General features: G+C 43.4%; 1 protein-coding gene across 2 annotated transcripts in view; it reads right to left on the bottom strand.

The window, feature by feature from the left end:
- Window positions 1-4185: 4185 nt before the first annotated feature.
- Window positions 4186-16472, bottom strand: part of ABHD16A (abhydrolase domain containing 16A, phospholipase) — a 48285-nt gene continuing 35998 nt past the window's right edge. For both annotated transcript variants that reach the window (XM_070737803.1, XM_070737804.1), the window contains 7 exons: window positions 14629-14692; window positions 11893-11949; window positions 10738-10800; window positions 10311-10387; window positions 8397-8495; window positions 6644-6690; window positions 4186-4499 (listed from right to left, as the gene is read on the bottom strand). In XM_070737803.1, the coding sequence (XP_070593904.1) occupies window positions 4416-4499; window positions 6644-6690; window positions 8397-8495; window positions 10311-10387; window positions 10738-10800; window positions 11893-11949; window positions 14629-14692 (491 nt within the window). In that variant the 3' untranslated portion in view covers window positions 4186-4415. The remainder of the gene's footprint in view (window positions 4500-6643; window positions 6691-8396; window positions 8496-10310; window positions 10388-10737; window positions 10801-11892; window positions 11950-14628; window positions 14693-16472) is intronic.

Below are 16472 nucleotides of genomic sequence, written 5' to 3'. Positions count from 1 at the left end.
GAACTCTGTTTCTGAGTGGTCTAACACATGGCAACTCCAAATCTCAACTAGCCAATGCTCTGTCCCACACATTGGGAAGAAGAATCTGAACTCCAAATACGAACTGAATAATCAAATTATCACAGATAATCCCCACTCAGTTAAAGACCTCGGTATACTAATAACAAAAGATTTAAGTGCCAAAGCCCACTGCAATAACATAGCCAAGAAGGCTTCAAGAGTTGTAAACCTAATCCGACATAGCTACTGCTCTGGCGATCTCACACTGCTTACAAGAGCTTACAAAACTTTTGCCAGACCCATCCTCGAATACAGCTCATCTGTTTGGAACCCATATCGCATCTCAGACATTAACACCCTTGAAAATGTCCAAAGATACTTCACCAGAAGAGCCCTTCATCCCTCCACTCAAAATAGAATACCTTACGAGACTAGACTTTCAATCCTGGACCTAGAAAGCCTAGAACTAAGACGCCTTAAACAAAATCTAAGTATTGCCCACAAGATCATATGCTGCAACGTCCTGCCTGTTGGCGACTACTTCAGCTTCAACCACAACATCACAAGAGCAGAAAACAGATTTAAACTTAATATTAACTGCTCCAAACTTGACTGTAAAAAATATGACTTCAGTAACCGAGTTGTCGAAGTGTGGAACTCATTACCGGACTCCATAGTGTCATCCCCAAACCCCCAACACTTTACCCTTAGATTATCTACAGTTGACCTATCCAGATTCCTAAGAGGTCAGTAAGGGGCGAATACAAGTGCACTAGAGTGCCTTCCATCACCTGTCCTATTGCTCTCCTATATCTCCTATACCTTTCTTCTATTCCTATATCTCTTCTTCTATTCTTTCATTGATATGTTCTATTACTATATCTTCTTTTCTATTCTTTCATAGATATATTTTACTATGAGTATCTCTTCTATAACCTTCATCATGTATTTTACTATGTGTATATAGATATATATACCCATTAAAACTCTCATTGTGTATTGGACAAAATAAATAAATAAATAACTAAATAAATAAGAGGGAATTCTTGCCAGAAACTCATAAATTATCTGGGTTATCTAGTGCAGGAGAGAGCAACCAGGATGATAAGGGGACTGGAAACTAAAACATACGAAGAGAGGTGACTCAGAAGCATCGTGAGTGTGCAAGCGAGCGAGTGCTCACGAGTGAACCAGTAGCGATGGGGTTTAGAACCCACTACTGTTTAGTCCAGAAAAAATGTGAGAACTCTAAATAAAAATAAACCCCAACAACAAATCAGGAAAAAAAAAAGAGAGGGGGGCTGGGAAAAAGGAAGAGAAAACGAAGAAAGCTCGAGTATGAATGCTGCTTAAGTTATTATCTCCTTGACCACCGAAAGCCCTTTTAATCTTAGCGATGAGATGCATTTAACTGTTTAATACAGTGGTTCTCAACCTTTCTAATGTCACGACCCTTTAATACAGGTCCTATTGTTGTGGTGACCCCCTAACCAAGTCTGGTCACAATTCTCCCAACAGAGCTTTAAGCTGATTGGCAGGAAGGTCAGAGGGACACCCCCCACTGTAAATGCCTGATTGGTCGGATTGCAAAAATATTGTATATTCCAAGATGCCAGAATAGAAGCTTTAGTTCCTAACACCATGGGAAATTTATCTTTTCCCTTGGTCTTAGGTGACCCCTGTGAAATGGTCGTTCAACCCCCAGAGGTCCTGACCCCCCAGTTTGAGAACCACTAGTTTAATAGTTAGCAGACCTTTATACTGTTAGTCCTCAATTTACAGCGCTTTCTTTAGTGATCGTTCTTATGATCATTCTAGGTCATGAGATCAAACTTTGGATGCTTAACAACTGGCACATATTTATGTTTGCAATGTCCTGGAGTCTTATCAGTAGGGGAGCCAGATTCACATTGCAGCTGTGTTATTGTTAGTACATGGTACTCACCTGTATTGGGGTTGCCAGGTAATAAACTACCAATGGTAATCTGTCTATGTAAAGATGTAATATGTCTTTAAGAGCTATGGCTGGTTTGACCAAAAGAGGGCACCAGTACCGTTCCTTGTAGGGGAGTTATCTTTGAGAGTAGCTGTGTGCGGTTTCTACTCTATTGCTGATATTTGTATATATTTGTACATAATACTTTGGTAAAGTCTGTGCCTTTTACTGGCTAGCCCACATAATTACATACTGTTATAACTCTTCTGTGTGTATGTCGAAGGTTCCACACAGGGCTGCACCGGGACATACTAAGTTATTAATTTAACAACTGCAGAGTCACTTAATAACCGGGCCAAGAAAAGTTGCAAAACGGGGCAAAACTCACTTAAAAATTCATCTTGCCTTCAGAAATGTGTGAAGCCTTGCTGAAAGATTCCATCAACAACGGTTTCTTCTTGTATGTAGAGACTCTCAGTCATCCAGATCACAGTTCTTCCAAAGGTATTTGTTCGAAAGACAACTGTTTTTCCTTGAAGACTCCAGTTGGAGGGCTGGATCAGCATTGTAGTTGTTCTTCGTGGACTGGCTTTGGGGGAGGAGACAGGACAGACGCCTTCCTGCAGCCAAAACTGGGCATGTGGTGGGCCCACCCGTGGCCCATTTTGGCCGGCAGGGTGCTGCAGGTGGCCATCAAGGCTGAAAAAGGTCCATTTATTTATTTATTTGACTTCTGTGCTGCCCAATCCCGAAGGACTTTTCACTAGCAGAGGCACTGTGGACTGGTTCTGTGCTATATCCAGGCCTGCCCCATGGGCCGTATCTAAACACCACATGAGCCGGATCCAGCCCGCAGGCCTCAATTTTGAGACACCCCTGTTCTAAACTAAGAAATGAAGAAAAATTAAAAAAATACAGCTACAAAATCCTCTTGAACTAATTGGACAGGTCAATACTTTGTATTCCCCATCCCCCCCCTCATTTAGTTTTGAAGATTAGAGTTACGAGTAAAAACTCATCAGAATATTTATTAGTCTTTCTTAAATACTTATCGGTATACTTCCTGCTTACTCTATCCTTGCTTCCTGCACAAACTCTGTTTTTCCAGCTGGTTAGCTGCTCTTTTGTTTGTTTGTTTTTTTCTAAGCATTTTTCAGGATAGTTAAAAGGCTATTTGTGTACTGAAATATTCCACTCAGGGCGAACAGCACACCCAGCGACAGGAGAGCCACACACCACGGAGGTCCATTTTGTTAGGCTCCTGTCAATCTTGTTTTTCCAATACAGTGGTACCTCTACCTAAGAACGCCTCTACTTAAGAACTTTTCTAGATAAGAACCAGGTGTTCAAGATTTTTTTTGCTCTTCTTAAGAACCATTTTCTACTTAAGAACCCAAGCCTGGAAAAAATTCCCAGGAAATTTGAGAGCAGCACAAAGGCCCGGCCAGTTTCCTGCCATTCCCCCTGGGTTTCTCTCTGGAGCAATATATGAGAGGCACCCTTGCGCCCGGTGTATGGGAGGAGAGTACTCCTCCTCGCTTCCTCAGTCCCTCTTTTTTTAAAAAAAGCCTTAAAGTTTTGGATTTTTTTGATTCCCCTCACCTCACCTTCTTCCTTCGGCAGCGACTGTCCTCCTCCTCTTCTTCCTCCTCCTCCCCCCACCCAAATTCCGAGCTTTTATTTCTTTCCCAATGGGTTTGCACGCATCATTTGCTTTTACATTGATTCCTAGGGGAAAAATTGCTTCTACTTATAAACTTTTCTACTTAAGAATCTGGTCATGGAACGAATTAAGTTCTTAAGTAAAGGGACCACTGTACATATCTATGAAGAGGCAGTAAAGATGTCCTCTAGCTGAATTTGATTCCTAGAGAGGATGGGATTCTTGCACGCTGTTTCCTTGGAAACATCAAGGAAGTGCTGCCTCTTTTTTGACCCCAGCCCAGGGGTGAAATGCTTCCGGTTCACTCATGCCTATTGGTAGTCGGACGGCGCCATTTGGGTTCTTTGACCCTCTGCGCATGCAGAGTCCGGGCAGGTGGGCGGAGCCTTGCACTGCCTTCGTGACTGGCTCTCCAACGACTGACAGGCACGAGCGAACCAGGAGCATTTCACCCCTGGCCCAGCTTAAGTTCCAGCCCCGTAATTTCTTGCCGTTCTCCCATCTAGTTTCCAACCCAGACCAAATCCGCTTTTAGCTTCCAACACCAGACAAGGCCAGCAGCTCCTGAGACCAGAGAGTCAGGAAGTATAAAAAATACCATCTTTATTGTGAACCCTTACGACAAGATGTGAGGGTCGTTGGTCAGAGGATCAATATTACAGGGGAGAGAAGCAGATTTACAGCGCGGTGAGGGGTGGGCGGGCGGTGATGGCCGTTCACGCATACGCGCACACGGGCAAGACGGACTTCGGAACAAGAAGCTGTGAGTGCAGGGAGAAGAATGGGAGTGGGGACGGTGAGGGTGGTTGGAGGATGCTATAGGCTCCATGGAAGATGAAATTCTTGGGGTGGGAGTGGAGTGCAGTGGGTCGCTTCAAAATTTTGCAGGTGCTTCCGTGCCTGTGGAGTGGAAAAAAAAAATAGTTACTGTTGTGGTTCAGCCTGAGGCTCCTCAGGGACCGGCTGTGTCTCTGCTGGCTCCATGCCCGGAGGAGGATGACAGCGCAGAGGAGGGGGCTGAACAGTCGGATGGGGGAGAGGAAAGTCAGAAATGGGATGAAGGAGAACAGCATGAGAGCCCCGGGGGGGGGGCTCTCCCCAGCCAGTAGCTTGGAGTCATTAGGTGATGAAGCACAAGCCGTCATTGACATGCGACAGAGACGTTCAGATCAGAGAAAGAAGCAATTAAAGAAGTATTATCAGCACTGAATTAGGAACAGCTGGGCTTGGGTGTGGTCTTCCTTAGCAGGGTTTAAAAGGCAGGCAAGCCCTTGAAGCCATGTGGAGTGTTATCAATTGGAGTTACGGTGTCCTGCTTTGTTCTCGGCGTCTCTGTTCCTGGCTTGTGGCCCAGCAGTTTGGAAGACCCGTGGGAGGTGTAGGTCTGCTATCTACAGCCTCGTATTGGCAGCAAAAATCCTGTATTGCTGCATGGACTTTTGCCTTCGTGGATATATCTGAAGATACAGCATTTTCCTGCTTGTAAGGACATTTTCTGTTACCTGTGTTTTTTCTTGAATTTTATAAACTGCCTTTGCCTTTTATCGGTGTGTCTGGCTTCTCTTTTTGGGTTGGTATTGGCTTCCGGAGTGACCCAGACAGAACAGTTACCTTGGCGGGGACTCAACTGGTAGCTTCTGGGCCATCTATGGGGTCCAAGGGCCTGAAGAATGGCCAACATTTTCCCTTATTTATTTTAAGGGGACCATAACATAAAGCCATTAGGAGTGGTGCGATGCCCTAGAGGTGGAGCTCTTGCCTCACAATCAGGAGGCTGTGAGATCAATCCTAGGTAGAGGCAGATATTTCTCCCTCTGGGCACAATGAGAATACATCGGCTGAGCAAAAGTCTGCATTGGTGACAGGAAGGGCATGGGGGCCATTAGAAATTCTGCTAGCTCCATTCAGTTGCCCTGAAGCTCCACCTCAGGGATAATGAGGTTGTTAAAAGATGGTGGGGATAAAACAAAACCATAAAAGTAGCAACAATTGCCACATGAATCCCAGCGACCGATCAGGTCCCACAGAGTCGGCCTTCTCAAGGTTCCGTCAACTAGACAATGTCGTTTGGTGGGACCCAGGGGGAGAGCCCTCTCTGTGGGGGCACAGGCCCTCTGGATTCGCACTGCCCCCACCCTCCTCGCCTTCCGTAAGAGTCTTAAGACTGACTTATGCCGCCAGGCTTGGGACGATTAGATTCTTGCCCCCCTGGCCAACGAATGTCTTGAGAGAATGCTGAGCGAATGGAATGATTGTTTTTTTGGGTTTTAGACTTTACATTAATTGTGCATTGACCTGCTTGGGTTTCTGACACTCTGCAGTGTGCAAAGACCAGAAAAGCAGATAGAAACATAGAAACATAGAAGAAGATGGCAGAAAAAGACCTCATGATCCATCTAGTCTGCCCTTATACTATTTTTTTGTATTTTATCTTAGGATGGATGTTTATCCCAGGCATGTTTAAATTCAGTTACTGTGGATTTACCAACCACGTCTGCTGGAAGTTTATTCCAATGATCTACTACTCTTTCAGTAAAATAATATTTTATCACGTTGCTTTTGATCTTTCCCCCAACTAACTTCAGATTGTGCCCCCTTGTTCTTGTGTTCACTTTCCTATTAAAAACACTTCCCTCCTGAACCTTATTTAACCCTTTGACATATTTAAATGTTTTGATCACGTCCCCCCTTTTCCTTGTCCTCCAGACTATACAGATTGAGTTCATTAAGAGTCTTTCCTGATAAGTTTTATGCTTAAGACCTTCCACCATTCTTGTAGCCTGTCTTTGGACCCGTTCAATTTTGTCAATATCTTTTTGTAGGTGAGGTCTCCAGAACTGAACACAGTATTCCAAATGTGGTCTCACCAGCGCTCTATATAGCGGGATCACAATCTCCCTCTTCCTTCTTGTTGACAGCACACGTACCTACAGAGAGGGCTCTGCTTGCCATCTCTGGCACACATGACATAGGTTTGCCATCATGGTGCTAGAACAATGAAGTATGGGGAGCAGAATATAAGGCTGCGGGCTAGGAGAACTCACCAGGAATAGTGCAAGTTGTCGTCTCCCATCCGAGGTCATGTCTTCGCCTGGTTTGAAAACAAAAAATAAGATGAGTTGAGCAATTTCTAACAGGGAAGCAAGGTGCAACAGACACCTCCGTTCAGTCAATTTGGATTTAAAAATGCTGATTAAAGCTCACATCCTTCTGGTCAAGTTGGTGGTCTATGCACAAAAATGGAAGGACACTTCGATTGCCACGCCATGAATGAACGAATGGCTGCAAAAGGTGAAGGTTTTTTTTAGCAGAGATGGTTAAATTGTCGGCTTTGATCAAAGGCAAAAACATGTACTTTTGTTTCTACTTGGAAACAGCTTCTGTGCTTGAGGTGTGGGGGGAGAAAAAGAAAGTTTGGTTTTGGGTTTTAAGAACATAAGAAGAGCCATGCTGAATCGGGCCAAAGCCCATTGAGTCCAGCATTCTGTGTCACACAGTGGCCCACCAATTGTCCATGGGGATCTTGAGCAGAAAGAGAAGGCAAAACCTGCCCTTTCCCTTGACCCCCAACAAATGGTACCCAAGGGAATCCTGCCTGCCTCAACCAACACTTGGACATCCATTTCAATAACCACCGATACCCTTGGCATCCATGAATCATTTTTTTTTACCAATTAGATAGGTTTGTTATTATAAAAATGGGTAGTTTGTACTATTATGTAAAAGTAAAAAGTGATGCTAATGTTTTATCCTCCTGCACCAGAAGGAGTCAGAAATCCATGCCTCCCCCACAAACTTTCTTTTCTACACTTCTCCCTTTCTCTCCCATTGTTTTTGGGGTGGGGCAGTGGTTAGAGTGCAGCACTGCAGGCTACTTCAGCTAATTGCTAGCTGTAGTTCAGCAGATCAAATCTCACCACCGGCTCAAGGTTGACTCAGCCTTCCATCCTTCCGAGGTGGGTAAAATGAGGACCCAGATTGTTGGGGGGGATAGGCTGATTCTGTAAACCGCTTAGAGAGGGCTGTAAAACCACTATGAAGTGGTATATAAGTCTAAATGCTAAATGCTATTGCTATTTTCCCCACCATATAATAATTTATAAGTCAAATAAATAACTAAACAAATAACTAACTAACTAACTAACTAACTAACTAACTAACTAACTAACTAACTAACTAACAAAATAAATTTGTATTACACAAAAATAAAAACTGAAAACATTAAAAAAGTCAAATTGGTGGCTGTCAATGCCCAGAAAAATGGTAGCCCACTGATCGTATCATCAGTTACCAATGTGACTTTGATCATAGCCACATCATAGCTACCAACTCTACTCTTTTTTTGATCACACCTGTCTCCCTACTTTTATTGCCACCTCTCCTGTATTCCTAAGAAGCCCAATGACATTTGGGGAATGCTAAACCCTGTCGCAAGGGGTCACTTCTAAAGATACAATACGATACAGTCAAGCTTTCCCTTTTCTTGCTGATGGACATATCCCACCAATCAGAGGACAGTTCCACCTCTTTCATTTTTTTCCCATTGGCTGGTCTGGTTTGGAATGCCGTCCTCATTACTGATCTACTCGCTTTAAAAGTAGTTGTGGGAGGGCAGCATATCACTAATTCCCATAAGCCAACAAGCCAAGTCAACATTATTCAGCAAATCTTGTCTGTCCTCAAATTTCAACCTGGGTAGCACATTCTTAAGATTTCCTCCAACCGAGAACGAGACTGAATTGTGGCTCCCTGCCACGCCTAGATTTCTGCTCCCTGCCCTTCTTGCATTGGACTCACCGACAGACCAGGGAAATTCATCACCGTCTTCAGCTTGGTACGACTTCAATACAGACAAACACCAGTCATCTTCTACTTCATAGCGGCTATATAGAGAGACTGCAATGACAAGGAGTTGGTGTGAGTAGAGCCACAAGGCTTTGTGAGGAGAGGACCCTGGCTTGAATGGCAGGGTAATGCAAAGGCGGTGAACTGCTCTGATTGCAAGGGCTTTCTCTCTCCTCTCCCTTGCTTTTCTTTTCCCCTTGTCAGGATTTAAAACAGTGGAAATGCTGTAATTACTGTAAAGTAGAAGGAATGTTGAGTCATGGTGCATCAGCAGAATTATGCAATCTGCTCTACAACCTGATTGGTCAATAATTGTATATATTGTAATACACCTTTGCATAGGTGTGGTCTGATAATGGTTTGTGGTTTGCTTTGGTTGGTTGGTTGGTCTGTGATGGAGTCATCTAGTAGTGTAATAGTTTGGTTAGGTAGTCTGTAATATAGTATAGAGTCTGTCACGGTTTGAGTGATTAATGTCCATTTGAACATTAACCCACTGCGGAGGTGACGGATGAGAGCCCATTCATTTGTTTTCAAAGCAATATTTCTTTTATTATAAAAGTAGAAAAATAAGCATGTCCCGGTGGACAAAATAACAAACACGTCTTCACATGATGGAGGTTAGAATAGGAATGGAGAATCTTTGCATGAAGAAGAAGGATGTGAGGTTAGATGTGGCAGGATATTACATCATAATAGGAGGATCTTAAAGAAACACACACAGTTAACTATTTAATTACTGAATGTCTCTGGGGCTGTCAATATTCAGCGTGACAGAGTTAATACTTTTGATAATAAGAAGTAAAAGTCTTCTGAAGAAAGAACTCCCGCTGCAGTTTCTTCATTAAGGAAACTGTCTAGTACCTGGTATCCTCCACGTTTCCAAAGCAAGTTCAAAATTAACTGACACCCCTTCCCTTCCTTCCTTTTTCCCTCCCTCCCCTTTCCTTCCCCTCCTTCCTTTCCCTATCCCACACCAAGTGACTCTGGGCAGCATACAATAAAACCAACCATTAAAACATTCTACTGAGCTGCATCTGGATCTATTTTGGAAAGAACTCTTGTGGTTATCGCACATGCATTGCAGGCTTTATTTTGGTAGCATCAGAGCAACAATTCTGATTTAATTCCACCATTCATCTTTGGGACAGCTCTTCTTTAAACGCGTCTGACGTTTCTGAGCTTTTCTGTTGAGTACAGATTTAGAGATTACGAGAGTTGGAAGGGACCTTGTAGGTCATCTAGTCCAACCCCCTCCCCACCCAAGCAGGAGTCCCTACACCACTTCAGACAGATGGCAGTCCAACCTCCCTTTGAAAGTCTCAATTGTTGAAGCTCTCACAACCTCCGTAGGCAAGCTGTTCCACTGGTTGATCGCTCTCACCGTCAGAAAGTTGCTCCTTATTTCTAGGTTGAATCTCTCCTAGTGAATTCCCATCCATTATTCTTTGTCTGGCCTTCTGGTGCCTTGGAAAACAGTCTGACCCACTCCTCTGTGTGGCAGCCCCTCAAGTATTGGAACAGTTATCATGTCTCCCTGGTCCTTCTCTTTGCTAGACTATTCAATTCCTGCAGCCACATTTTGTATGGTATAGTTTCCAGTCCCCTAATCATCCTGGTTGCTCTCCTCTGTACTTTCTCTAGAGTTTCAATGTCTTTTTTGTAGTGTGGTGACCAAAACTCGATGCAGTATTCTAGGTGTGGTAATCAATGCCTGTTCCTGAAACTGTCTAGTGTTGGGACCAAGAATTCCTTCACATGGTGGTTAATATGAATCACCCAAACCCACAACAGCTCTGGCACCTGTCAAGACAAGCCCCATCATGTCACCTATCTGGGGTTAGGTTAAGGTTTCAACCATGCTACCTTCTTCCATGGGCGTAGAAGCTTCTAGCCATTCTCGGACGATTCTGATGCCTTCTTCTGTCATGATTTTGGGATACCTAGGGCAGGTAGCATGTTGAGAAAGAATCCCATCAGTTTCCACCACCCCAGACAAAATAAATCCCCCAACATCTATTTATAAACTTTTCCTCAAAGCGGTCAGCCAGTATATTCAGTTCTATAAAAAACCCTATTTTTGTGGCCTCTGGATTCTCTTCCTCAAAGACTAAATTTTAGGGGCATTCCCGCTGAAAATGGACAGTGTTCTCCTGACATATTGAGGTGGAAAACCCACAAAAAGTGTAGCCTATGCCTCAAAACTGATTTTACTAGGAAAAATCAGGCAGAGGAAAGACAACTTAACTAGAGTTATAACCACTCCCTATCTAACCTCAGCAATAATATTTACCTGTGCTGTAATAACTTAAGCAGTAAATCATTCCCTCTGTTAGACATTATATCTTCAGGAACACTAGAAAGTCAGGAAAAAAGAACTGAGTTAATGCCATGGCAAATGAGAGACACATGGGCTCAATTCTGAAGCTGACCAGACGGAAAACATTTTTGACCGCTTTCGGTTTTGCCATGTTGGAGTTGAGGGATAGGGAGGGGGGATTTGAGAAAGAGGGGATTGTATCTAGCCAAAACAAAGTATTTTCTCTTGGGATCCAAGGACATTCTCACACCTGGTTGGAGGAAGGCAGAGTGATGCTACCTGGTTGCCAGTCTGTACCATGATTAGAACACGGAGGTGACACGGGGCTGGACCCAGGAGATTGTCAAAGCCTCCTTGGGGAGGGGGTCCTTTCCGACCAGATTACCTCCGGAACCGCCTGCTACCGCACGAATCCCAGCGACCGATAAGGTCCCACAGAGTTGGCCTTCTCCAGGTCCCGTCAACTAAACAATGTCGTTGGTGGGCCCCAGGGGAAGAGCCTTCTCTGTGGCGGCCCTGGTCCTCTGGAACCAACTCCCCCCGGAGATTAGAACTGCCCCCACCCTCCCTGTCTTTCGTAAACTACTCAAGACTCACTTATGATGCCAGGCATGGGGGAGCTAAGATATTCCTTCCCCCTAGGCCATTACAAGTTATGTATGGTATATTTGTGTGTATGTCTGGTTTTATAATAAGGGTTTTTAGTTGTTTTATTAATTGGATTGTTACATGTTGTTTTTATCATTGTTGTTAGCCGCCCCGAGTCTACGGAGAGGGGCGGCATACAAATCCAATAAATAAATAAAATAAATAAATAAACATGTGACTGTTTTGAGAAAGTAGAAACGTTTACTTTTCATTAGGGGAAAACTGCGGGAGTCTTTGTTGTCGGTTTGCACCAGATCTGTGCCAACTCATGACATTTCCAATAAAGCTACCCTTTGAGGAATCTGCTGGCCTTGGGAGCTTCGCTTGAAATGGATTTATTACTTGAAACCCTGGCACATGGATCTTCCCTACTCTGAAGGAGAAATATGACATGAAAGCTACGTTTATTTACATCCTCAACTAAATTGACAAGGCTGGGTGGACATCTGAGCAATTTTCTTTAGTTGCTCTTTTACTCACGTGGTGGTGATGATCTCATCTTTGGTTCTGCGGACCAGCAACACGGGACCTTGATACCTGAAGTGGATACCAGAAGGAGACTTGGTTTAATATGGAGGCAGGCCAGGATGTTTCATCTAAACATGCTACAAACACTGTTCTACTACTACCATGTCGGAAGCAGCTATCAAGGCACTTCCAGGTTGAAAGGGTTAGCCCAGGGGGTCCTTAAACAAGGGGCCAATTCACGGTCCTTCAGACTGTTGTGGGGCCGGATCGGATGGGTGGGCGTGGCTAGGTGGGCATGTGACTAGGTAGGTGTGGCCAATTTAAGAGTCCATTAAACCAATCTTTCCCAACCTTGGCAACTTGAAGATATTTGGACTTCAACTCCCAGAATTCCACAGCCAGCATTCGCTGGCTGGGGAATTCTGGGAGTTGAAGTCCAAATATCTTCAAGTTACCAAGGTTGGGAAACACTGCATTAAACAATGCACACAAATTAAACTTTAATTTGTTTTGCTCCTGGGGGTGTTTTATTTGCTTTTGTTTGCATATTGCTCTTTTGGTTGATTTTCTTTTTTACTAAATCATTTTTTTCAGTTGTTTGTGGTTCACTTCAGGAAACTCAGTTTTGCAGCAATTCGAGTCCCAAGAAACTTGAGAAATCTCTTTCTGTTCTCTCTCTCTCCTTTTCTTTCTCTCTATTTTCTGGAAGTGGGGAGGTGAAAAACAGGCCGTTCCCCCCTATATTTTTGTCCTCCTGGGACATTTGTGCACCCTGTTTTTCACCTCCCCTGCCTCCAGCAGCATTCTGCAGGCCAAAATAGTTGACCTTACCTTTCAGTTCCAGCCCACAGAGGTAAGCCAGGGGTGAAATACCCCCGGTTCGTTCTTGCCTGTGGATCGTCAGAGAGCCAGTCGCGAAGGGAACATGAAGCTCTGCCCACCCGCCCAAACAACATCATTTGGGTTTTTATCCCCTGCGCATGAACAAAGTGTTCTGATGTAACAACAAAAACAACAACAAAGTTGGAAGGGACTTGGAAGTCTTCTAACCCCTTGCTTGGGCAGGAGACCCTACACCACTTCAGACAAATGGTTATCCAACATCTTCTTTAAAAACTTCCAGTGTTGGAGCATTCACAACTTCTGGAGGCAAGTTGTTCCACTGATTAATTGTTCTGCCAGGAATTTTCTCCCTTAGTTCTAAATTGCTTCTCTCCTTGATTAGTTTCCACCCATTACTTCCTGTCCTACCCTCAGGTGCATGCGCAGTGGGTAAAAGAATCCAAAATGGTGGCGTCCAGGCACGAACAAACTGGGAGCATTTCACCTCTGAGGTAAGTCCTCCGCTCAGCCGAAGGGTTGGTGGGGCAATGTGTGCAGGGCAAGCTCGTGGTCCTGCGCAGGCTGGCTTAATGGATTTGGTGGGCCACATGCAGCCCACGGGCTGTAGTTTGAGGGCCGATGGATTAGCTGGAGACATCACCGTTGCTCAGGGGACACCTGAGAGGGCTCTTTTCCTGTCCCTTTTATTGTTGCATCTCAACAGCATATCACACTGTTTTAAGCAAGCTGCCTTAATTTCCAACTACCCCCTCTTGAAAACTGATAGTTATCTGCTTCAGATAAAATGTAGAATTTCCTGTTTTAGTTGAACAGTCACCAAATGAACTCTTGTAAGTTGAGGACCACCTGTCTTTTTATTTATTTCATTTATTTAATTATTTGTTTTGTCAAGTACGTATTGGTGGGATACAAATATCTAATAATGTATTATAATAATACACGATACTAGGATACAAATATCTAATAATGTATTATAATAATACACAATACTAGGACACAAATATATAATAATGTATTATAATAATACATGATACTAGTAAAAGATAAATTTTAGGACAGGGGAGGGAAGGCACTCTGGCACTTTTGCTTCCAAAGGTTTCAAGCAGGGAGTTTAATGCCGCTTGGAATAACTGTGAATGTTAGAAGGCGAAAAAGTCAAAAGGGCGAGACGAACTAGGAAGAACTTTCTATGGTTAGAAGCTCTGATCTCTTTAATTTTGCATTCTCCATAGAATCCAGGTATAGAACGTTTTTCTCTGCCGGGCATTTTCTAGATCAGGGGTGGAGAACCAGGGTCCTTTTATGATTTGTAGACTTCAATTCCCAGAATTCCTGAGCCAGCCATGCTGAGGAATTCTGGGAATTGAGTGCATGCTGGAACTCAGGAAGTCCACAAGTCGTAAAAGGGCCTCGGTTCCTCACTCTTGTTCTAGATGTATATTTCAGAACTGAGTTATGCATGGTATGCCTGTGTGTATGTTGGGTTTTATAATAAGGGTTTTTAGTTGTTTTATTATTGGATTGTCACATGCTGCTTTTATCATTGTTGTTAGCCGCCCCGAGTCTACGGAGAGGGGCGGCATACAAATCCAATAAATAATAATAATAATAATAATAATTATTATTATTATTAATATTATTATATGAAATTAATGGACTTTTCCTTGGCTAATCGTCACATCCACTTGCCACTGATAAGCAACAAAAGCAATGCTTTTGGGTTAAAAATAAAGAAGGGGAAACCTGCTTCTGGCCAAATCTTTCCGGCTATATGGTTAATGGTCATGGGCTGGAATAATAGTCCAAAATGACCAAAAGACACTTTGATTTTAAACATTAGCCAGCAAAGAGTTGGGATCGTCCAACATCCTTTTGGCAATGGCTTTGCTCCTCTGAGTTGCCTACTTGCAGAGCTGCTCCGCGTTGTTCAGATTTAAGTACTGCCTCACCGTCCGGGTGACCAAGCTCCCTGTGGAACAAAGAGGAGAGAACATTACATCCTTTTTCTGCCCAGCAAGTAAGTCTCTAACCAAAATCAATTTCGCATCATCATTCTCCTCTTTAACGACCCCTAGAATCCCCTGCGGGGTAAAATCTAGGCAACTGAACGGAGCCGAGTGTTTACTGGCTAGATGTCCTTCCTGTCACCAAGATGGAGATATATTCAGCAGATATATTCTGACCGTGCCCAGAGAAGAGAAATATCTGCCTCTACTTAGAATCGAACTCACAGCCTCCAATGTCAGCGTCACAATTAACATCTGAGAAATAAATCAGTGTCCAAACCTTGGCCTTCTTCCAAGTTCCAATTTATTAACAGAGCCATGTTGGATACGAACTGTAGTAAACCCGATACTAACTTTTCCTACAGTTTTTAAATAAATTATTATTATTATTATTATTATTAGTATTATTATTATTTATTAGATCTGAAATTAGTTGGGGGAAAGATCAAAAGCAACATGAGAAAATATTATTTTACTGAAAGAGTAGTTGATCCTTGGAACAAACTTCCAGCAGACGTGGTAGATAAATCCACAGTAACTGAATTTAAACATGCCTGGGATAAACATATATCCATCCTAAGATAAAATACAGGAAATAGTATAAGGGCAGACTAGATGGATCATGAGGTCTTTTTCTGCCGCCAGTCTTCTATGTTTCTATGCATGCCACCCCTCTCTGAGGACTCGGAGCGGCTCACAACACGTTAAGGTTCATCCCTCGTCCCCACACCCACAAGTTCATCACATGGACCACGCCGGTTCTCTCAACGTCCATGATCCTCCTCTGTACTTCCGGCTGGTGCTGAACAAAGGATGACCTTGAATCACTGGAAAGAATTTGTTGTGGCTAGTACCTTTCCCTCTCATGCAACCACCCCTCCCCAATTCCCACAGTACTATTCTTCTTGTGGGCAGGCCAAAGACTCCAACTCAAAACGATGGCTTCGGCCTGATATCCTGATTATTGTGAAGTGAGAGCTCCACTCTAGGCCACTGCCATCACTCAAACCCAAACCAACTTCACATGGTTTTTTCAAAATAAACTGCCATCCACGGACTCTAACTAATCAGCTTAACTTCTTTTCAAACAACCGGTTTTGTAAAGATCTTGCAGACAAATGAGGCACAAACTTCCTTCCTTCCATTGTGCTTCTCACAATGCATCCAACAATCTGTACACAGCCCACTGGGATACAGGCAGTCCTCGACTTACAACAGTTCATTTAGTGACCGTTCAAAGTTACAACAGCACTGAAAAATGTGACTTACGACAATTTTTCACAGTTACAACCTTTGTTTGCAGCATCTCTCATGATCAAAATTCAAATGCTTCACAATTGGTTTGTATTCGTGACCGCTGCTCTACCCTAAGGTCATGTGATCACCTTTTGCAATTTTTGGCAAGCAAATTTTCACTACCAGTTCTCCGAACTATGCAAAGTTTCTGCTACCAGTTCTCTGGACTACTCAAAATTTCCACTACCGGTTCTCCGAACTACTCAAAATTTCTGTTACCAGTCCTCCAAACTACTCAAAATTCCCGCGACTATTTCTCTGGACTACTCAAAATTCCCTCTACCGTTTCTCTGGACTACTCAAAATTCCCTCTACCGTTTCTCTGGACTACTCAAAATTCCCACTACTGTTTTTCTGGACTACTCAAAATTCCCACTACAGTTTCTCTGGACTATTCAAAATTCCCGCAACTGTTTCTCTGGACTACTCAAAATTCCTGCTACCGTT

This window comes from Erythrolamprus reginae, chromosome 2 (assembly GCF_031021105.1).
Source record: "Erythrolamprus reginae isolate rEryReg1 chromosome 2, rEryReg1.hap1, whole genome shotgun sequence".
NCBI classification, from domain to species: domain Eukaryota; kingdom Metazoa; phylum Chordata; class Lepidosauria; order Squamata; family Dipsadidae; genus Erythrolamprus; species Erythrolamprus reginae.
This window is presented reverse-complemented; position numbering and strand designations above follow the sequence as displayed.